Below are 24249 nucleotides of genomic sequence, written 5' to 3'. Positions count from 1 at the left end.
TCATTAACTATGTTTGTAGTGCTAAAGCACATGTGAAAAGGCCTTGGCAGGTTGGTTTTTGCCAAAAAAAGAACCTATACCTCTTATCTAATAACTTGTGAAAAGGAAACAAATGTAGAGGCAAAGTGCTAAAGTGTGCTGAAGTTCGCACAGAAGTCGTAATTTTCTACATGCAGGTTTTCTACTGGGATTCATATGCAAATAAGCCCAGTACAAAGTGTATGTGTACAAGTTTCTCAACTTCACAAAAAAGATACCTCAGTGAGGAGTAGTTATCTTGAGGCCAGTGCAATGACGTATGCACAGCAGGGTACACAGTTTAACCTTCAGTTCAGCGTACATTTTTTGTGCGCAGACATTACTTACTGATGCAGTCAGGACTTTTGCACTCAAAAAACTGTGTGCACAATAATGCGAGCTTAAATTAGTTTCCTCACATGAAAATGTCATGCTAATGATCATATTAGATGTTTCCCTCCAACGCAGAGAGAGAGGTGTGCTGGTTTACCTCATGTTTTTAGTGCTGAAAACAACTTTTGCTCCAAGGTGGAGTAAAGCTTCCAGGGCTAATGTTAGTCTACAGGCAGAAGCTGAAGCTCCAATGCTGGGACCTGTAGTCGGTATTTTATGCACATAAAACATGGTTTATGTGCACAAACTATGTTTTCCATGCATACAACATGATTTATGCACAAAAAATGCATTCTGCTCATAGAGCATTTTTGTGCACATAAACCACATTTTATAGGCAGAAAATGATATATATGCATAAATCATGATTTGCTGTGCACGAAGCCTTTTCTTTGCACACTTTTTTTGGTTTGTTCACATTTTCTAACTACTGATGCATTTGTATACCATTAGCTTACTGCATCGGGAGTTTTAAAAATTTGCTCATATGTTAAAACAATGCAATGAATTTCAGCACATTGTTTTAATATTCATCTTTTTGCAACAGCCCCCTTGTTTGCTAAGCTGTTCATAGAAAACTTACATGCAAAACTTTATTTGCATACAAGTCCCAGTAGAAAACGTATGTATTGAAAATCGTGCATTTTGAGCGAAATCCAGTGCACTTCAGCATATCAGCCTCTATGTCTTTTTCCTTTTTATCAATTATTAAACAGGCCAGATACCCAAAATGTGCTTTCTAAAAGTTGCAGAATATCATTCATTAGTTTGTGCATGTCACTGTAAATAAGATCATTTTATATCTATAGGCCTAATGCAGTTATTCATATCAAAACAAGGATAAGCATGAACACCAAAGTACAAATATAAAAAGAAAAAAGAGAACAGGGTACAAATGAAAAATGTATTAAGAAAAGTAATATTAAATAATTACCATATTAACCCTTTTACTTCTAGAGTATTTGCCACCTCTGTCGGCAATGGAATTTTCTGTATCTTTTGCCTGGGCTGAAGTCAGGGCCTCGGTGGAGAGCTGAGACCTCCCAAAATTTTCACCTACCTGATCAGTTGTGTCTCCAAAGAAGCTGCCAGGCCAGGTCCTGACATCAGGGTCTCAGCCTGGGCTCAGGCCAGGTCCTGAGCCCAGGCCTGACGCTACAGTCTGGCCTGGAGGCTGGGTCCTGATGCTGGGGCCTCATCCTGGACCCAGACATAATGTTACAGCCTGGCCCGGAGATCAGATCCTGACATTTGGGCCTCAGCCTAAGGTCAGGGCCATCCCGGAGCCCAAGCCTCAGAGCAGCAACAATGGAGTCCTCTTCTTTCTTCAAACTAGGCTGAATGCGCCAGACTTAATTAACTCCAGAGTGGCCCCAGAGGACAGCATCAGTTTATGAAGAAACAATAGAAAAGAGGAAGCTGTCATCAGAGCTGCGAGGCATGGGCTCTGGGTCAGGGTCAGACCCTAGACTGAGGTCCAAGTGTTGGGACCTGTCCTCCAGTCCAGGCTCTGGCATCAGGCCTGGGTCCGGGCCAAGTGTCCGGTGTCAGGACCTGGCCTCTGGGCCAGGCTGTGCTGTTGGGCCTGGATCCAGGCCGGCCCCAACATTGGGACCCAAACTCTGAGCCAGGTTTCGGCATTGGAACTAGGTCCAGATCAAGGCCTCAGCATTGGGACCCAGACTCTGGGGTGGACCACGATGTTGGGCATTGGGACCCAGCCTTTGGCCTGGATCAAGGCCCCGGTGTCAGACCTGGGCCCAGGTTCAATCCTAGGTCAAGGTGTCAGCCTCACAAATGCCAAAGCTGAAGTTGCGGTGACCTGCCTTGGCTTACGCAAGGTCAAGGCTTCGGCCTGGGCCTAGGAAATGGGAGCTAGGGAGATTCTGGTTCTGGCATTTTTCTGGGTGGGAGGGATAGGTGGTGGGGAAGGGAGGCCTTGGGAGGCCCTGTTTTCTTTTTTTGATTTGTTTTTTTATATTTGATTTGTTTTTTTCACACAAATAAAATGAATCAAGCATTCCACAAACCAAAATTTGTGGGAAAAATCTCCTGAAAATGAACTGAAAAACAATACAATTTTTTTATCCCTGCACACCATTAGTGGATTCATGTCTCAGGAGTGGCATTTCACAAATACCACCATTGGGGCATTTCTCCACTGACATCCTCTGACTCCTTTGCTCCAGACATCACCATTGAGGCCTAATGTATCCTGCATGAGCCTGTCTTACTGCAACTATGATCACTGTGGCCTAACACTTCCAGCTGCAGCATCTGATGCTCCACCATATCCACTCAGGCCTGACATATCCTGCATAAGCCAGGCTTGCTGCAACCATGACCACTGTGCCCTAACAATTCGAGCTTCAACATGACTTGCTTCAACTATATCAAAACAGTCTTAGCAAGGCAAAGGATCCTTAATTTCCAAAAAACATTATAGTCCCTAAGAATGCAACATTTTCTGCCTGCAAAGGTATTTTTCAAATGCTACATGGACATGACACTGACAACAACACAGTTTTGGGGCTGTTACAGCTACATTTCTACTGTGTGGCTCTGTTCCTACCATTTCAATTTGTTTACATTATTAACTGATACCATTTCTGCTGCTCCAGGCCATTCTTGCATTTTATGGTGCCCACTAACTCTGCTGCTCTGTGCATGTGCAAGAACTGGCAAATACCTTTTGGGGTGTTCAGCTATCCTTTTTGCTATGATGCTCTGTTCCTATCATTCCAGTTCTTAAGATATACTATCACCACTGCTACTGCTGCCACTCCAAGACACTGGTGATAGTATTTTGAGAGGCTTCTAAGAAAACTAAAAAGTCATGGGATAGGAGGTGATGCCCTTTTGTGGATTGCAGGTTGGTTAAAAGACAGGAAACAGAGAGTAGGATTAAATGGTCAGTTTTCTCAGTGGAAAACGAAACAGTGGAGTGCCTCAGGGATCTGTACTTGGACCAGTGCTTTTCAATATATTTATAAATGATCTGGAAAGGGGTACGACGAGTGCGGTGATCACATTTTTGGATGACACAAAATTATGCAGAGTAGTTAAATCTCAAGCGGACTGTGATAAATAGCAGAAGGATCTTGTGAGACTGGAAGATTGGGCTTCCAAATGGCAGATGAAATTTAATGTGGACAAGTGCAAAGTGATGCATATAGAGAAAAATTACCTTTGCTGTAGTTACACAATATTAGGTTCTATCTTAGGAGCTACCACCCAGGAAAGAGATCTAGGCGTCATAGTGGATAACACATTGAAATCGGCCCAGTGTGCTGTGTCGATCAAAAAAGCAAACAGAATGTTAGGAATTATTAGGAAGGGAATGGCAAATAAAAGGATGGATGTCATAATGCCTCTGTATCGCTCCATAGTGAGACTGCACCTTGAATACCATTTCTCAAAAAGGATATAGCTGCACTGGAGAAAGTGCAGAGAAGGGCTACCAAAATAATAAGGGGCATGGAACGGCTGCCCTATGAGGAAAGGCTAAAGAAGTTAGGGCTGTTCAGTTTGGAGAAGAGACGGCTGAAGGGGAATATGATAGAAATCTACAAAATCATGAAAGGACTTGAACAAGTTAATGTAAATCAGTTATTTATTCTCTCAGATAATAGAAGGACCAGGGGGCACTCCATGAAGATAGCAAGTAGCTCATTTAAAACAAATTAAAGAAAATTATTTTTCACTCAGCGCATAGTTAAGTTCTGGAATTCATTGACAGAGGATGCGGTAACTGGGTTTAAAAAAGGTTTGGATAAGTTTCTAGAGGAAAAATCCATAAACTATTACGGTAAGCAATAGTAGCTTGTGATTTATCCAAGTGTTTGGTTACTTGACCTGCACTTGTGTCTTGGATTGGCCACTGTTGGAAACAGGATACTGGGCTTGATGAACCTTGGTCTGATCCAGAATGGCATATCTTATGTTCTTATGTCTTGGTACCTTCCTCCTATCCTAGCTGTGTTCAAGGTTCTTCACCTACAGTACCTGCCTACTTTTTGTCATGCCCTAAACATACATTTGCAAACTTACTGAAACACTCTTCAGGATTTTAATATCAATCTTTATCTACGGTACTCACCTTCTTGCCGTCTTTTGTTCTTGCCATGGCTATCCGTTCTTTTGCACACTTGCTGCACTGCTCCGTGAGCCGTAACTGATTTCATGATCCAATCACGGTCCCTCTGTACTGAGCACTCGGGTACCTACCTACCTATGATGTGCTTGGCTTACTCCGTGACACAAACATATCCTACTGGAATGGTGGATCAGCCACGTGCAGCCATACTTCCACAGGGAGAGGCATCCCCCTCTTTGGCTCTCGGTATAACCCAATGGAATGATTTGCATCTCCCATGTCGCGCTGCCTTAATGCTATGCCCCTCATTCTACACTTTCGGATCCTTGTGCCGCTCAGCCTTCTTGCCATGCGCAGATTTTACGGCTTAGGTTTCTTAACTTTTTTTCTGCCACTGTACCTTCCTCCAGCTCTTACAATTTGAGGTCTTCTTGTTAATCTAGGGGTGCTGCTGTGCACCTCTCCAAGGCTTTTGAAATCTTCATACCACTCTTTCTAATTCTTGGTCCCTTTATCTGTACCTTGGGATTTTTTTTTCTGCCATGTTTTCTGCTTCATTCTCCCTTCATGGTGCCTTAGAGTATTGATGCCACTTTTGGTGTCACTTTGCCTCTCGTGATGCCATCAAGTGTTCACGTCACTACTGCTGGTGTCCTCTTTTTGCACCTCGGGGTGTTCTTTCTCCTCTTGCCACTTCTTTGGTCCTCTCATGCTGCTTTGGAGAACACCTGCCAGTGCTCAGAGCCGGGTACTCTTTTGCCCCTTTGTGGAGCCTTAGACTAGTATTAGGCCACATTTGATGCCTTTTGTCACAGTCTAACTAACTTGCAGTTCTTTCCCCCTTCTGATGATTTCTTCTCACAAATTTCATTAGAACTGATAAGGAAAACACTATTCTGGAGCACAGAATAGACTGCAATGCTTCCCCATAGCTTTTATTAATTGCAAACAAATTAACTGGAAACTAATGAAACAAATTTGGAATCAACAAAATGAATTAACGAACCAAAATGAATTTTTTTTCCTTCTGGATAGTCTCTGAGATTTGAGAAGAGGGGGACAGATGAGTGGAGTACCACAAACTATGAAAATTAAGTTCACATTGTTAAAAAATTGAAAATCATTCTGCACTCGAACCACCAAAAGAAATACATATACATGTTGCCAGTAAAGCAGTAAGAAAATGCAGATGGGAAGAAAGAGAAGAATATAAGAATTGCCATACTGGGTCAGACCGCGGGTCCATCAAGCTCAGTATCCTCCTTTCCAAAAGTGACCAATCCAGTTTACAGATTCCTGGCAGGATCCCAAACAGTAGACAGAACCCATACTACTAATATCCAGGGATAAGTAATTACTTTTCCCAAGTCTATCTGGTTAATAACAGTTTATGTACTTCTCCTCCAAGAGCTTGCCCAAACCTTTTATTAAACCCAGCTACGCTAGCTGCCTTTACCACATCCTCTGGCAATGAATTCCAGAGCTTAACTGTGCACTGAGTGAAAAAGAATTTTCTCCAAGTTGTTTTAAATGTGCTACTTTACTAACTTCATGGAATGTCCCCTAGTTTTTGTGAGGCTAATATTCCGAGCACATTCAGCACTACTTAGTTACACTTATCCAGCTAAGTGGCAGCTGTTGAATATCCAGCTATGATCCCCAGTCATCACTTCGTCGGATAAGTGACTTTTCCAGCTAAAGAGATAGCTCAATAGTATGTGGGTGTGCAGTGGGCGGATCAGGGCGGTGCTATTTATAAGGCGTTGGGTCTGGGTCCTGGCCAAAGCCAAGGCATCAGGACCTGGTCAACAGGCTAGGCCACAGTGTCAGACCTGGGCCCAGGCCCTGGCCTAGGCCAAGACCCAGCCATCGAGACTTAGCATCTAGACTGGGCCTTGGAATTGGGCTAGGTCCAGGTCAAGGCCTTGACATTGGGATCTGACCTCTGAGCCAGGCCCTGGGGTCGAGTCCGGGCCGAGGTCTCAGCATCAGGACCCAGCCTCCAGGGGGCCTGGGTCTGGACTGAGGCCCCAGCATTGGGAACCGGCCTCCGTGTCAGGCCTCAGCGTCAGACCTGGATCTGGGCCTTGGTTCCGGCATCAGGACCTGGCCTCTGGGCCAGGCCCCAGCTTTGGATCTGGTTCCAGGCCAAGGCCCTGGTATCAGGACCCGGCTTCCAGGCTGTGTAACAGCCTCAGACCTGGGAACGGGCAGAGGCCCCTGCATCAGGATTGGGTCAGGACTCTGCGGGAGAGGGGCTTGTCGGAAACTGTCACAGAAAACTTCACTTTTGGCCCATCCTGAGCAGCAGGAGGCAGAAAATCTTTGGCCCTATGTGCTGTCTCCAGAGTTTTCCCAACCTAGGCACAGGCCTAGTACAGAATTCCAGGTTTGCCAAACTCCCTGCAAACACATCCTCCACAGCCCAACTCTCATACATATTCCCCTGAGCACCTCTACCTAACTTTTTCTTATCCTGCAGGCACACATGCAGCAACTCCCATTCATTCAGATTCATTGTCCTATCCTTTTCTTTGTGCTCCTCTGGTCTTCGGTCCGCACCCAACATGACATCTAAGCTCTGCCTTCTCTTCATCCACTCCTGTTCCTCAAACCTCCTCCTTTCCTCCTCCAGGCGTTGCATTAGCAGATTTCTTGTCTGAAAGCAGGAACTGCCTTGCACTGCACTGGAGGAGGAGCCTGTTAACTGACTCAGTCACAGCTGGTCTTTAATCCATACATTTTAGTTGCTCAGCTGCCTGCAATGAACACACTTCACTGGAAGCAGTGGAATATAAAGACCATTAAATAAATAAGTAAAGAAAGAAATACCGCTGTAGCCACCCACACAGTCCACCCTGCAGCTGTTGCATGTTACCAGCTTTAATGTTGCTAGTTTTCAAATTGTGCTGGCAGCCAGCCTGGTTGAATACTAGTCCCTCAGCAACTCTCCATGAGTGAACGGCCACACACAGCTTTATTGCCTCCTGTCCACAGCTTCTGTTTGTTTGTGTACTTGTTGGAAGTTGGCAGAGGCGCAGAAAGTGGAGGCTTAAAAGCTTAATTGTTGACTACATATTAGCCTGCCATGCTTGGCTAGCTGTCTTCCCATTCCTGCTTACACGTTGCCAATCAGCTGAGCCTGAGTGAATCCTCTGACCTGCCTCTTACAGGCCTGCTGTGTGAGTACCACACTGGGGAGAAAGAGGATGAAGGAATGTAAGAAGTACTTGCCAGCTTTTTCTGTGGGTATTTTTGCCAGCCAAAACTAAATGTGCTGTTGCTGCACTCAACCTAACCCCCTCCTATGGGAATGTTTCCAAAGAATGCTGGTAAAATTGCACGCATGGTTGAACAACATGCATAATTTGACCTGCACAGAGGGTAGGTCATTTTCAAAGAGCCTGTTTCTGTGGAAATAGTTTAGAATATTGCCATCTCTGTTTTTACTTTCAAAAACTGTTATTCTGTAAATTAATATATTACTTTCTGCCATGGTAAGAAATGAGAAATGGAAACTAAAGAAATTGTTCTCACCCCAGTCTTCCAGTATCCATTGTGTGATGTAGGGATGGAAGTGGCACCTTGCCCATTATGAAAAGCATGACTTCTGACCTCTGATATGTTGGTAATGTACTGGCAAAAGAACCTAAGATCACAGAAAACAAACAGAAACCAATATTTTGTTTGTTGCTTCAAATAGACATCTATAGGTACAATACTTGTTTTATTTTACAAAGTCAAGTTAGTACAGAAATCATTCTGGTGTGACTAGCAGTTTATTCAATAATCAAGACATCAAGTATCAAATCATTTTCCATTTCTATCTTCCTCTTATCCCTCCTACTATATGCACTGCAGGGCACATATGTCAAAGATACACAAAAATCCTGACTTAGAAAATAGCCACTGCTATTACTAGCAATGGTAACATGGAATAGATTTAGTTTTTGGGTACTTGCCAGGTTCTTATGGCCTGGATTGGAAACAGAATGCTGGGCTTGATGGACCCTTGGTCTGACCCAGTATGGCATGTTCTTATGTTCTTATGTAGGTGTTACAATGATGAAAGCAGTCCCTAACTCTCTCATCCCTCACCTTCTGAAAGACTTTGGAACTCTTTCACAGGTATTTCCATCCCTAGCCACTCTGAGAAGCGGGAGTAAACCCACTTATCCTACTTGATGCTGCAGAGCCTTAGCCAAAATGACAATGGCCTTGTTTTGTATTGGCAATTTCTACTACATGTTCTTTTACATAATCACAATGTTCCTTGTAAACCGATACGATGTGCAAACGGTTATCGGTATATAAAAACCACTAAATAAATAAATGAAGTTCTTCCTTTGTTGCAATCTTATATTACTAAGGTGGTTTCAGATTTGATGCCTTTCTTGTACTTCAAAGAAGATGCATGTGAAAACCTATTTGGATCATTAGAAGTGTTTTATGAAAAGCTCTTAAACAGTGTCTGCAATTCCAAGTGGGCCCAATTTTCTAACAAAAATAGGGAAATGTGAAACAGGAAGCCTTAACTCATTTCCTTTGTGCAAGTTTTCAGAGATTTTATGTATCCTCTCCTTGTTGGTAGAAATATGATGAATGAGACAGAGTGACACCAACTACATTGGAATATGCTATATGTATTCTAAGTCCTGCACTTACTATACTATCATATTCTTCTACTGTACCAGAGTTTTACTTTGCAATTACAGTTCTTTAAGCCACAGTTATGAGAAAAGAAAATTCAAACAGTAAAAAAAACTAAGGGTCTCATTTACTATGCCACTGTATTTTTTCCAGAGAGAAAAATACCCTAGAACTCACGAAGCAGCAATTCTTGGCACTGCTGCTTTGTGAATCCAGCGATATTTTCCACAGTGGTAAAATACTGCTAGGAAAAATACTGCAGCATTAAAAGACCCTTAAAATTTGCACAATGGCAGGCCTGAGACTGTGGGGCTGCCACTAAAACCCCATGGTGCATGAAAGGCTTCAGGGGTCTCAACAGACCACCTGTCCCCTGCAGCTGAAATATTTTTTAAACATTTAAAAAAGTTATTTACCTCCAGAGCAGCCCCTGAACCCAATTCCAGAAGCTGGGTCCCCACCAACCCATCACAGCCCTCCTTCTGGATCCCCCTTATACTTACAACTGAAGCCCTGGTGGAGTAATGGGGGCTCAGAGAGCCCCCTAGGCTCCGGGCCCGGAAACAACCTTTTTCATAATGCCATCTGACACGTGATAGGAGCAAAGGCATGGTCTGGCCAGCCAGCACCATTTTTAAAAATGTCTGCCACCAGACTCAGAGTGTAGGAGTCGCTCCAGGCCCCCACAGTCTAGGGTGGGGGCCCAACCTCTGGGGGGGTCAGATTTTTATGTCAAAGGGGAGGGGTTGGGGGCAGGGCCTACCCCATCTCCAGGGGCAGTGGAAGTTTGGGACAGGAGCTTTATGTAGACCACCGGGGACTTTCAAGCACCTTGGAAAGGTTATTTGGGGCCAATCAGCCCCTTTAAGACATGGCCATGACAGTTTTAGGGCATGTGTTAGCATCCTGATGCTCCTGGGGGATGTTAGCTATAATTCTTGAGTTGTAGCTAACTTTAACTCAAATAACGCAGCTTGTGTTTCTTGAGGTATGTTGCATTATTTGGTTTGCAAGTTTTATTGTATGAAAGAGCCGATTAGCACGCATTTGTATACAAATCAGCTCATTACCAAACAAGCGTGGCCAATGGCAGAATAATGCAAAATATGTTAAATATCTCACTGTGGTAAACAATCTTACACGGCTTTGTAAATGATGCCCTAAGTTTGTTTCATATGTAAAATTAAAAAAAATAAGAAATACCTTTATTCCAAATTGTATGAGCTCATTTATTTTCACAACTTCTGAGCACCTCTAATAATTAGAAATGCAGTTCTAACTTACCAAACGATATAAGAACATAAGAAATTGCCATGCTGGGTCAGACCAAGGGTCCATCAAGCCCAGCATCCTGTTTCCAACAGAGGCCAAAACCAGGCCACAAGAACCTGGCAATTACCCAAACACTAAGAAGAACCCATGCTACTGATGCAATTAATAGCAGTGGCTATTCCCTATGTCAACTTGAATAATAGCAGTTAATGGACTTCTCCTCCAAGAACTTATCCAAACCTTTTTTGAACCCAGCTACACTAACTGCACTAACCACCTCCTCTGGCAACAAATTCCAGAGCTTTATTGCGCGTTGAGTCAAAAAGAATTTTCTCCGATTAGTCTTTTTTTTTTTTTTCCAAAATCATTTTTATTAGAGAACGCATGTCTACAACCACAGCAACCTCAAAGGAGGTAAACAATGCAAACTGGAAACAAGTATAAAATACAGACATGGTTCAAAAGAAACTATTGTGCAATTACCAATGTAAGAGCTGTAACCACACACACGCCCCCCTTTTTCCCAATTTGTATATCTCCCCCATCACTCAACCGACATGTCAGCCACCTCAATCGCACTCACACAACCAACCATACATCCCCCCTATAACTCCCTTCCCCTCCCCCCCCAGGGAATGGTGCTTTGAGATCAAACAGCAAATGAACCAAGCTTGCACAAGAACAATTATTCTGAAGAGAGATATGACACAGTACAGGCGAACGTTATGGCATGAAGTCATTTGGAGAATCACGATTACTTCCACGTGGTACTATATCCAGTGTTTAAGAGTTGGGTTTGTATATCCAAAGGTAGTAGGGCAAAACAAGCAGTCCAATAGGCACTATAAGAAACATCCAGAGTGCGGCCCGTTGAAAGAGCATCCAGTCGTGCCAACTGCATAGATGACGCGAGTTTAGAATACCAGGTTTGCAAAGGGGGTTGTGTCGTGGGTTCAATCCAAGAAGCCAATATTGTCCGGCAGGCTAACAGGATAACTGTATGGCCAAATCGATCAGCAACAGCAGTGTAAGGGGTTATATTGCCTCGCAGCCCAGACAACAACAACCTACCTGACCGCAAGACATTAGAAGTAATGCAGCAGGCCACATGAGTAAGGACACCATCCCAGAATGTCCGAAGAGTCGGGCACTGAAACAGCCAGTGAGCCAGCGTGCCAGGCGCACCACCGCATTTAACGCATTGGGGTGAAGATAGGCGGCCCATACGGTAACGGCGAACATCATCACAGATGACATGGTGTAAAATCCGGAATTGAAGTTCCCGCAAAGTGAGATCGGGCACAGTGGAGGACAAAGTTTTAAAACAAGTAAGGATGTCCGCATACGAGATGGACCGCCCCCAGGCTTCCATCCAGTATTCTGCCAGAGCATTAAGATGGCGAGGTTTTCTACTTTTCTGTCCCAAGGTGCTCCATCCCCTTATAGAGTTGTGAAGAAGAGCGATGTCGAAAAAACGCTGGGCAAAACTGGACTCCCGGCGAAAGTCAACCGCTGTCCACTTGAACGATTGGAGATAGTGGCGAGTTTGGAGGTATGCAAAGAAATGTTTAGATGGAAGTGCATAGTCCCGAGCCAGGGAGGCAAAATCCTGCACCACCGGAGCGTCCGGAAGATAAAAATGGAATATAAATGGTAATCCTTTTTGAAGCCAACCTTGAAAAATCGCCCAGCAATCCAAGCCAGGTGAAAATTTCTTATTGCCCAGGAGCGGCATTAACAGTGAAGCAATACCCTTGAGACCCTCCTGTTGACGGAGCCAACGCCATGCCTGTCAACAAGGGTGTAGGAGTTCCTTAGGGATATTCAGAGTGCTGTAGGTAACTGTGTCAACTTGAATCAGGTACACTGGAGACCAGGGAACCGTCATACTGATAAGCAAATTATCCTCACAATAAGAGTATTGGTCCAAGATCCACTCCCCCACAAAGCGAAGCTGACATGAGGCATTATACAGTCGGAAATCAGGCATATTCAGTCCCCCAGTTTCCTTAGAATGTAACAGTACAGAATATTTGAGCCGAGCCCTCCCCCCCACCCACAAAAATCTTTGAAAAGAGCGTTGTAACCACAAAACATCAGCACGCGAGAGCCAGCAGGGCAACATATGAAGCTTGTATAACAACTTTGGTACCAGTGTCATCTTAATCAGGGCACAACGCCCAAACAGGGACAACTGTAGGGCGCGCCAGGCAGTCAATTGGGCTCCCAAGTCAGAGATCGTGGTCTTAATATTAAGAGCGTAGAGCTCTGTCAGATTCCTAGGTATCCATACCCCCAAATATTTTAACTTATCCGAGGCCCAAGTAAAGGGAAACTCACCACCCCACTCCCGGACAGTGCCAGGCGTGAGTGCCAAGGCCTCAGATTTAGCATAGTTAATAGTCAGGCCCGCAATCCCCTTGAAGGAGGAGAAATGCTGAATAATCACAGGAACACTTTGCTTGGGCCTTCCCACAAATAGCAGGATATCGTCTGCAAACAACGCTAGTTTCAGTTGATGCCGCCCTATACGAAGGCCTGTAAACCCAGGGTCTAATCCAGTGGCGTAGCCAGAATTGATTTTTTGGGTGGGCACAAGGTTAACATAGGTGGGCACAAGGCATGCAGGTCTACTAGTTGTTTTCTTACTGATAAATAATGCCATATACTGCACCCTAGAATGGCTTTCTAAGTAGTTTGCAACAGCCATTATGTGTCATGTATGAAACTTTAAAATAATTTACTTCAATTATTTCAAGTATAGAAAACAATCAAATCCAATCATATAATAAAACAAAAATTAATGTATTCTTTCATGAACCATCTTTGCAGAAACCCATAAATCTTCATAAATACAATAAAATATAATTAATCATCAGAACAGGTGCAGCGCAAAGCTAGGGCAATTCACATTACAAGTAACATGAAAAAAAAAATTCAAATTCTGGTGTAATCTCAGCAAAAAATAACTCTCCACTGCTATTTTGTGAAGTAACAAACTCTTGCAAAGAAAGAGGCATCTGGAACCTTGCCAAACAATCACAGCACTGACTCTCAGAATTCAAACAGCAACCTTATGAAAAAGCAGCAATGCAAACACTACACCAGGCCCTAGAACATTAATACACCACCTACGGGAATAACAGAACAGGCTGGACTACTACTACAGAGAAACTATATGCTAGAAATACTCATTTCTGTCACAAACAGGCAAAACTGAGACCGACCCTTACCTAATATAGAAATAAGAGACTATAAATTAGAAACAGAAACATGTAGATAAAGCCAAAATAGAAAGCCTGAGAAACTAAAATGTCTGAACACTGGAATACTTAAGAAAGAGCAAAATACAAAAATATAAGAATGCACATTCCCAAAGATGACATATTTAAATTGCTAACATCTCTCTCTCTCTCTCTCTCTCTCTCTATATATATATATATTTTTTTTTTTTACCTTTGTTGTCTGATCTTTGTATTTTTCTAATCAGTTGGTCCTGGTCTCTCTTTCCCATTTTTTCCCTTGTCGCTCATTTCCTAATTCCTCTTCAGTGTCTTTTCTACTACTGTCTTCTTCCCTTCCACACACACACACATATATACATAAATGCTTTCTCTCACAGACTCCCTCACACACTCAGGCTCTCACTCTCATATGCTCTCCCCCCCCCCCCAGCTCACATTCTCTGCAGACACACATACAAGCTCTCACTTTCTCACCCCTCCCCAGGCTTATATTCTTATGCACACACAGACGCACATCCAGGCACCCATTCTCATCCACACACACAAACCCATTCTCCCCCACACATACACACATTTAAGGTCCCATTCTCACCCACACATACACACTTTCAAGCACCCATTCTTACCCACATATTCAAGCTTCCATTCTCACCCACACACACAAACCCAGGCTCCCATTCTCACCCATATATATACACATTCAAGCTTCCATCCTCACCCACATATTCAAGCTTCCATTCTCACCCACATATTCAAGCTTCCATTCTCACCCACACACACAAACCCAGGCTCCCATTCTCACCCATATATACACACATTCAAGCTTCCAACCTCACCCACATATTCAACCTTCCAACCTCACCCACATATTCAAGCTTCCATCCTCACCCACATATTCAAGCTTCCATTATCACCCACACACATTCAAGACTCCATTCTCACTCCCATACACACCCAGGGTCCGATTTTCACCCTCACACACACAAGGCTCCCATTCTCATCCTCACATACACATTCAAGCCTGTGCACAGTTTCCGCTTCCTCCCCCCAGAGCAGGAAGATCAGCTGGCCTCTCCTGCTATCTTCGGGCCGTATGGCCGACCGATCTTCCTGTTGGGGGGGGGGGGGGAGGAGAGCGGAAGCGCCGCGCACAGTTTCCGCTTCCTCCCCCCAGAGCAGGAAGATCAGCTGGCCTCTCCTGCTATCTTCGGGCCGTATGGCCGACCGATCTTCCTGTTGGGGGGGGGGGGGGGGAGGAGAGCGGAAGCGCCGCGCACAGTTTCCGCTTCCTCCCCCCAGAGCAGGAAGATCAGCTGGCCTCTCCTGCTATCTTCGGGCCGTATGGCCGACCGATCTTCCTGCTGGGGGGGGGGGGGAGCGGAAGCTGTGCGCGGCGCTTCCGCTCTCCTCCCCCCCCCCCAACAGGAAGATCGGTCGGCCATACGGCCCGAAGATAGCAGGAGGCCAGTGGCAGCAGGAGAGGCCAGCTGATCTTCCTGCTCTGGGGGGAGGAAGTGGAAACTGTGCGCGGCGCTTCCGCTCTCCTCCCCCCCCCCCCAACAGGAGGATCGGTCGGCCATATGGTTGTAGGACCGCTTCCCCATGTGTGCCGTGATGGCGCGCCAGGCATGGGTTCTCCTCTTCACTGTCGCGGGGATGGGATCCCGCGACAGCCTTGCAGTTCTGGTGTCAGTTGGGTGGGCCTGGGTCTAAATTGGGTGGGCAGCTGCCCACCCAGGCCCACCCGTGGCTACGCCACTGGTCTAATCGTAGTTTGATGGCCAATGGTTCAATGGCCAACACAAAAAGTAGAGGGGACAGGGGGCAACCCTGGCGCACCCCACAGTGTAAGGAAAAAGGTTCAGTCAATGCACCATTAATGAGGCGGCGTGCGCCAGGATGACTGTATAACACTTCTAGCCATGTGACTATGTTACCTACAAAGCCATATTGGCGCAAGCTCCAGAACAAATAGTCCCAAGAAAGCGAGTCAAATGCTTTCTCAGCATCTAAGCTCAAGACTAGGGCGTCCGTCTGTCTATGGAAACTAAGTGCTGCAATGAGCCGGCAGACATTCTTCACTCCCTGTCTGCCCTTGATGAAACCTGTCTGGTCTGGGTGAATCAAGTTGAAAGTATAAGGGCCAGCCAAGCCGCCAGCACAGCTGCGAATATTTTTAAGTCACTATTTATCAGGGAAATAGGGCGGTAGGAGCCTACATCAAGGGGATCTTTCCCGGGCTTAGGAAGAAGCACGATAGTAGATTGATTCGCAAAATCACTTAAAGACTTATCCTGAAGCAAGTCATTAAAGTAGGGAGTCAGGACTGGCAGTATCGGGAATTTCAGGATTTTATAAAACTCAGGGCCGAGGCCATCGGGCCCCGCTGCCTTCCCTATTTTCAAGTAATATCACAAAAGATCCTCACCAAGTGAGTACAATATACTAAACACCCAATGTTCACCCGGTATCTGTTTATTTATTTACTTACTAAAGATGATTTCCCGCTTAACCTTACAGCAACTTTAAATGTTAAAGAAATCACTGCTGTGCTCAATAAAATAATTGAGGATGATGGGTGATCGTTTCATATGTTTCAAGACACCATCCAGGTGTCATATATATGATGTAATCATTAACAACCAACCACCTTCCAAATTTTACTACTAAATTTATTATATATTTTTAAATTTTTATTCTAAAATTGCTGTAATGAAATGCGGGAATCTTCCCATATATCTGTGCAAAATTTATGTGTTTTTATTTGCCAATATTTAATAAAGATTTTTTCTTTCTGTGACTAGCACTTTTTTTAAAATTATTGCATTTGTTTTAATGCCGTCAAGGTACCGTCACTACTACTTAGCTTATAAGAATGTCTCATATTCTCCCGACTTGCGCAAGTTTCGACAAGCTGTCTTCCTCAGGGTACGTTCATTCTTATGTTAGATGTCTTCTCAATGCAATAATTTAAAAAAAAGTGCTAGTCACAGAAAGAAAAAATCTTTATTAAATATTGGCAAATAAAAACACATAAATTTTGCACAGAGATATGGGAAGATTCCCGCATTTCATTACAGCAATTTTAGAATAAAAATTAAAAAATATATAATAAATTTAGTAGTAAAATTTGGAAGGTGGTTGGTTGTTAATGATTACACCATATATATGACACCTGGATGGTGTCTTGAAACATATGAAACGATCACCCATCATCCTCAATTATTTTATTGAGCACAGCAGTGATTTCTTTCCCTATTTTCAAGGCATGGATAATGGCGTGTACTTCACTATCCTTAACAAGAGCGTTCAACGTCTCCAACTGCGGCGGGGTTAACTGCAGCCAAGGGAGGCCCTGAAAGAATGCAGCCACAGCCTCCGATGGACTGGGCTTTTCCCCATATAGATTCTGATAGTATTCTAAAAATCTGGCAGTAATCGCAGCTGGCGTAGTTAAGTGGATCCCCTGCTTATCCTTTATGCTTGTAATAAGGGATTTCGGTCTCCGTGTGCGCACTAGATTAGCAAGCAGTTTACCTGGCCGGTTGCCATGTTTATAAAGTTGCAGTTGATAGTATCGGAGGGACTTGGTGGCCTGCTGATACAAAAGAGTGTTTAGAGTCTCCCGAATATGGGCAACCTCCCTCTTACTGGAGTCCGACATCATTTGCATGTGGTACAGTTGGGCCCGTTTGAGTTCTGCCGTTAAGTGCAAAATATCCACATTTCGCTTCCTATTTTGTGTAGCCACATAAGCTATCACTGAGCCCCGGATGACCGCCTTACCCGCCTCCCATAGGACTGTGGGCGATGTTTCTGGCTGAGCATTAAGGCGCACATATTCATCCCAGTGAGTCTGCAACTATTGATGAAACTGCTTATCTAACATAAGTCCAGGAGGCATTCTCCAGGAAAAGGGAGGCTTAGGAAATGTTCCCAGCGTGACACCAACTGACACCGGCGCATGATCAGAGACGGATATAGTTCCGATAGTGGCTGCAGTCACTCTGGGAAACAGAAAGTCAGAGAGCAGAAAATAGTCCAGTCGGGAGTAAGAACCATGGGGGTGGGAAAAAAAAGTGTAATCTTGTTCTCCTGGGTGCAGGGCCCTCCAGACATCCAAAAGGCCCAGCTCCTGGCTGACAAAATTGGCGCCCATTTGGCCGTCATTAGGTGCAATAGGTTTAGGGGGTTTACAGTCCTCCTGCTTATTTGGTACCATATTAAAATCCCTGCCCATAATCACTGCGCAGGAGGAGAGCTCGGCCAAGATCCCCGTCAGGTTAGCAAAGAAATCATGTGAATATACATTTGGTGCATACACATTGCAGAGAGCCACTTGTTGCTGGTAGCACTGTCCCTGAACTATAACGTACCGTCCCTCCCCATCCTGTCACACTTTGTCCGCCTGAAAGGGCACCTGTTTATGGATTAAAATTGCTACTCCCCGTTTCCGGGATGAATAAGAAGACGAGAAGCATTTCCCCACCCACTCTCGTTGTAGCTTAGCATGTTCCCCCGCAGTTAGGTGTGTCTCTTGCATGAACACGATTTGAGATCCCAACTGGCGAAAAAGCTGTAGTAGCTTCTTCCGCTTAATGGGGGAATGAATCCCGTCCACATTAAGTGAAGTGATTTTAACTGTAGTCATCTCAAAAAATTAGGGAGGACCCAGCCTCCCAGAAGAGCAGAATACACAAATACTACTTTGGTCACCCGTGACTCCCCAGCCTGAGCCACTGGGTCAAAAAAGAGGGGCACCATAACGTGAGAGAACAGGGCCAATTCTAATGCAACAAGAGCATCTGCAGCACACCCATCCCCTGATCCCCCACCCTTCCCCCCCCCAATACTACCCCCCACCTCCACAGCCATACATCAACATAACCCACACACAGCCACACAATCCAAGGTATCATACATACAAACAGCTCTAAGAGGCACAGGCCTCTGGCACCTCCTGCTGACAGGGTGTGCCCTAGGCCTCCTCCGACCCCCCCCCCCCAACCCCCAGTATCCCGATCATGTAAGGACAATGCTTATAAACCTCATAGACAAAATATAAACAGTGATCAACAGGAACATTGAAACAGGACGGTCTCCCATCACAAAGACGCATCAGTGAAAACCGCTAGTCAGTGAGATCATGACGCAATCCGGAAAAATATTGCTTTGAGCAGTGCTGCGACCCCACAATCAGAAGCCAACAGATAAGGTGCAGATGGGCCATCAACCTCATCCGGTTAATAGATTCTAAAGTAGTGTCATGGTGCCCGGAACCACACCCCTGCTCCAGAAAATAAGGACCACAGTCTTATCAGGTGCTCTCGTTGGACGGGAGAAGCGCCAGAAATTGTGATGCCTCCTCCTTGGAGGTGAAGAACGCTGTTTTATTCGCGTGATGAACCCGTAGTTTGGCTGGATACAGCAGAGCAAAAGTTATTCCACGTTTGTGCAACTCGGTACAGGTGGGAGCCATAGCCTTGCGCTGCACCACCACTGTGGCTGAGAAATCATTAAAGAGTAAAATGCGAGAGCCCATATAGTCCAAAACAGACTGCTTTCGAAATTCCCGCATTATCTGGACTTTGTGCAGCCAATTGAGAATTCTCGCCATCACAGGGCGTGGCCTACCTCCGGGTTCCCATTGCTGACCCATTCTGTGTGCCCGCTCACAACGCAGGTGCCCTACCAGGGTAGAGAGTCCCAAGCGCTGTGGTAGCCATTCCTCCAAGAACTGATATAGGTCCTTGTCTAGGACGGTCTCAGGCAGCCCCACAATTTTTAGGTTATTGCGATGGTTCCTGTTCTCCTGATCCTCAAGACGTTCGAGAAGTACCGTCTGTTGATTAGTCAGCACCTGGACCTGCCTCTCTGTGATCACAAGACGGTCCTCCTGATCACCCACGCGCTGCTCTATGCCATCGAGTCGCCTCGTCTGACCCTCCACAGCCGCTTTTACCTCATCCATGGCAGATTGTAACTTGAGCAGACGATCTTCCAGGGCTGCGGACACCCGCGTGGATATCTGTAGCAGCTCGTCCTCAGACACCGATGCCAGCTGTGTAGTTCGCTCGGTCCCAGACGCCATCTTTGGTTTCTGGCTGCGGCGTTCCGTGATGGGCCTCGGCCGGCGCGGGCGCATACCACGCTCCCCGATCTCAAAATTCTCGGGGGACGGCGCAATCCTGCGCACCAAGCTCAACAATGTCCACAGCAGAGAGAAAAGAAAACTGTGCACCCAAGATCGTGGTGTCAGTAGAGGGCAGGCAAGACGGGGACCGTGGGGCTCTCAGTCAGCAGTGCACAAGTCACTTTGTTCCAGGGTATGTGAGAAAAAACAGCTAGTCTTCAGCTTGTGTTGTGTAGCACCAAGGAATCAATAAAAAGAGGCTCACTCCGCCGGGCGCCATCTTGGCCACGTTGCCGTTTATCCCGCCCCTCTTTTCGCTCCCGCAGCTCCCTGGTACCTGCTGTATTTCAGCAGTCAAGCGTGCCCTACAGCACCACAACCACCCGGAGCCTGGAATTAGGTTAGTGTGGGCAGCAGGTTCTGCGATCGGGGCGTGACTGCGGCCGCCATCTTGGCTCGATCCCGGGGCATGCCTGTTCCTTGCACCCCCGTCTCTGGCGCTCAGTCTCCTCGGCGTCGCAATCAGAGCCGCGGGTACCCTGGACCCCTCGATGACTTCCCACAGCGAGCCTGCATAAAATCGCCACAATTTTAGGGGATTAGAGGGGGAAAACCGGAGGCGGGGCCGCGGAGCTCAGTCTCCCGGCTTCCTCACTGGTGATGTCATCACCCGGAAGTCTTCTCCGATTAGTCTTAAATGTGTTACTTGCTAACTTCATGGAATGCCCCCTAGTCCTTCTATTATTCGAAAGTGTAAATAACCGAGTCACATCTACTTGTTCAAGACCTCTCATGATCTTAAAGACCTCTATCATATCCCCCCTCAGCCGTCTCTTCTCCAAGCTGAACAGCCCTAACCTCTTCAGCCTTTCCTCAAAGGGGAGCTGTTCCATCCCCTTTATCATTTTGGTTGCCCTTCTCTGTACCTTCTCCATCGCAACTAAATCTTTTTTGAGATGCGGCGACCAGAATTGTATACAGTATTCAAGGTGCGGTCTCACCATGGAGCGATACAGAGGCATTATGACATTTTCCGTTCTATTAACCATTCCTTTCCTAATAATTCCTAACATTCTATTTGCTTTTTTGACTGCTGCAGCACACTGAGCCGACGATTTTAAAGTATTATCCACTATGATGCCTAGATCTTTTTCCTGGGTGGTAGCTCCTAATATGAAACCTAACATTGTGTAACTACAGCAAGGGTTATTTTTTCCTATATGCAACACCTTGCACTTGTCCACATTAAATTTCATCTGCCATATGGATGCCCAATCTTCCAGTCTCGCAAGGTCCTCTTGTAATGTATCACAATCCGCTTGTGATTTAACTACTCTGAATAATTTTGTATCATCCGCAAATATGTTGGAGAACTTGACATGTTCATATAAGAATTAGAAGGTATAAATGAAAACCCTTTGCACAGGTAAAATACTATTTCGCCCACAGGAATCAGGGCTTTAATTACACTGGGCAACAATGAAAGTGTTACTGACCTAAAAAGGTCCTACTCTGTAGTATCTTGATGTGCTGAACACGAATATGACCATGAAAAGTTTTTATTGGCTCTCGTTTTGAAGATATTTAATATAGTTCACTTTCTATGTTTAGTCATGTAAATTTATCCAGTAGGACTGTAAATAAGCCTAGAATGATGTAATATTGCATCATATTGCATAATACCATCATGCACACATCATCCAGAGTTTATTACATCATTTTCTGATGCAATGCAGTTCTACTGCCATGCTGCTGCTGAGTAAGCTGACGTCAGCAGTGTACTATATGAAGCCCAGTCAGAAAGGGTGAGCATTTGAAATATTCATGCTGGCTGACTACTGCTGGACACTCCGCAGAGATGCTCCCGAACAGGTGTACAAGAGACAAGCAAAGAAATCTAAGACGTAGTCTATGACTTCATTTTTCAAACAGTATTAACCGTAGGTCTCCTACTATTGGCATACAATTCAAGATGTAATTATACTATTGCATATTACAAAAAAACTAGAGCCAATTTGCCTTCTCACAGTCACATTCATGTTTAGCACATGGAAATGTATAAGAATTGACTAATTTCATTTCCGTAACATGACTTTTGTGAAAATGTGTTGCCCAGTGTTATTACCCAACTTGTTCTGGGGTAAAAGTATATGTACTGTTTAACAATACTTGTAATTTTGCCTGCAAACTGAAGAGGCAGTCCTGTGGGTAAAGAGGCAGCAGGGGACTGAACAACATGTTTAATTTTTTTTAATTCAAAATTATGCATTTTTCATTTTCATTTATTTAAATTTATTAAACGCCTAACGCAAAGGTCTAGGCGATTTACAACGTACATACATAATATCATTAAACAACAACATAACAAACAAAACAAAAACAAAAGTCATCAAGTTTCATAGAAATCATAATCTTAACATTGTTTTGCCCAGAAAAAATTACTTATAGAGAAAGCAGGTGCAAATTTATGCAGATAATTTTTCATTAAGCAATCATGAAAGCAAAACTACTTGCATACATTTTCTTTCAATTTTGCTGCAAACCACATAGCTTAAAATAACTTGCAATGTTTACAAAATGGCACAGAGACTGATTATTGCCCCACTAGAAGGTAATTTTGTAATAGGCCACATAGATTTTAGACAATTAGCCATATTATTCTGGAGATGTGTATTCATTTCGATCCAATGGAAAAAAGTGGTGAATAAGTTGATTTTTTATTTGGTTCAAGTTAACCGAACTGAATGGCTGAAGTCCCCCAAAAATCCAAATACTTTTTGACTTTTTCAGTCTCTAAGGCCTGGATTTTTCAATCTCTAAGGCCTGGATTTTCTAAGGTCATAGACCTTAGAAAATCCGGCGGTAATGAGGGGCGGGGAGGCGAAGCTGACAGCTTTCGTACCCAATAGCGCCATCGTAAAAGGTGGTGCTATTGGGCGTGAAATTGGCGGCGAAAAGAGTCCTTACCTTTTCGCCGTCAGTGGTGTCTTCACGGCGTCCGCCCCGGTGCTCCCCCCCCCCCCCCGACTCCTCCCCTTCCGGTGCGGACGCTGCCCAGAACCCGCCCTGATTTAGCTATCACACGTGAAAAGGAACTTTTCGCGTGCAATCCGCATAGAAAATGACCCCCTAAGAGTGGTAAAACAATACATTTTTTGGACTTGAAACCAGACAGAGCAGAGCCAGTTCGGGATGGGACATGGAAGGAATATGAACAATCTTGTTTCAGCACATTTTAAACCATCCTATCCCAGCTGGCAGCTGCATGTGATGATTTAATTATTTTTTTAGGTGAAAATGAAACTAAGAGCACTTTGAGCAGTGACCATTTTGTTCTCAGTTATAAATCTGTTGGATCTCTGAGACAGATGGCAGAGATTCTGAAGCTCCTGTTTCAAACCTGAGTTAAAAAATGCTCATAGAAAAACTATTTATATTATATTACAGGAAAAAGAAAAGTGTTCTTTAAGTAGCTGAGGTGCTACTTAGTAGTAGGAGACAGTCTGTGCCTAGGCTAGGAGAATCTTGCTGCTTTGTTTTCACTCCTATGTTTGTAGGAACAGGGCCGGCGGAGGCACTAGACGAGCTAGCCCTGGGCCTAGGGTGCACAACCATTAGGGGGCACTACAGCTGCCGCTCGCAAGCCAATGAGGCAGGGTGAGGCAGCCAGTTCAGGTGGCAGAAATATGAAGGAGCAAAAAGTGACTCTTCAAAATTTTGCCCAGCCCCGACCTCACCCTGCCTCCCCCCCCCATCGCACCACCCTCCCGACCCATCCCAAGACTCACAAAAACCCCTGCTGCTCTCGGGCATCTGCTGCTCTCGGGCATCGGCTGCACTAACCAAAATACTGCCTTGTGACAGGGGCTACCGGTGCCATTTGCCGGCCCCAGCCGCATGGTAGGGGCAATGGACAGCCTGTGCCATTTTAAACAGAATAACCCCTCCACCCTCCTGATCCTCCCAAAGCTCACGAAAATACCAGGTGGTCCAGCGAGGGGCCTGGGAGTGATCTGCCGCTCCTGGGCCATCGGCTGCCACAAACCAAAATAGCGTGGTGGCCTTTAGCCCCTCCATGTGACAGGGGCTACCGGTGCCATTGGCGCCTGGAGTCGGGGCTGCAACCGGGGGCAGGACAGGGTGGGGCGGGGAAGGTGTTGGCGCGACTGGGGAGGAGTGCAAAACAGAAGGTGCCTAGGATGCCTAATCCCCTTGCACTGGCCCTGTGTAGGACTAGAAAAGAGATGCACATTAGGGATGTGAATCGTGTGCCCTATCGTCTTAACGATTGAAATCGTTTGTCAGGAGAAGAAAATCGTGTTTGGCTCCTTCCCTGCATTACTAGTGAGAGGCTGGCTTCACAGACAGGGGGGAGCTGCCTGACCCTCACTCCTCCCCTCCCCATGTCCCAGCCAGTGAATGGTGTGTGGGTGAGTGGGGGG

The 24249-nt window shown here is 45.3% G+C and overlaps 1 protein-coding gene across 3 annotated transcripts in view; it reads right to left on the bottom strand.

Annotated features, from left to right (window-relative positions):
• The window catches only part of EFR3B (EFR3 homolog B), a 455199-nt gene that overhangs the window by 105680 nt on the left and 325270 nt on the right, over positions 1-24249 (bottom strand). For all 3 annotated transcript variants that reach the window (XM_029596199.1, XM_029596200.1, XM_029596198.1), the window contains one exon: positions 8045-8156. In XM_029596199.1, the coding sequence (XP_029452059.1) occupies positions 8045-8156 (112 nt within the window). The remainder of the gene's footprint in view (positions 1-8044; positions 8157-24249) is intronic.

Source organism: Rhinatrema bivittatum, chromosome 3 (genome assembly GCF_901001135.1).
Source record: "Rhinatrema bivittatum chromosome 3, aRhiBiv1.1, whole genome shotgun sequence".
NCBI classification, from domain to species: Eukaryota; Metazoa; Chordata; class Amphibia; order Gymnophiona; family Rhinatrematidae; genus Rhinatrema; species Rhinatrema bivittatum.
The sequence above is the reverse complement of the archived record's forward strand: the minus strand, read 5'-3'. Positions and strand labels throughout refer to the sequence as shown.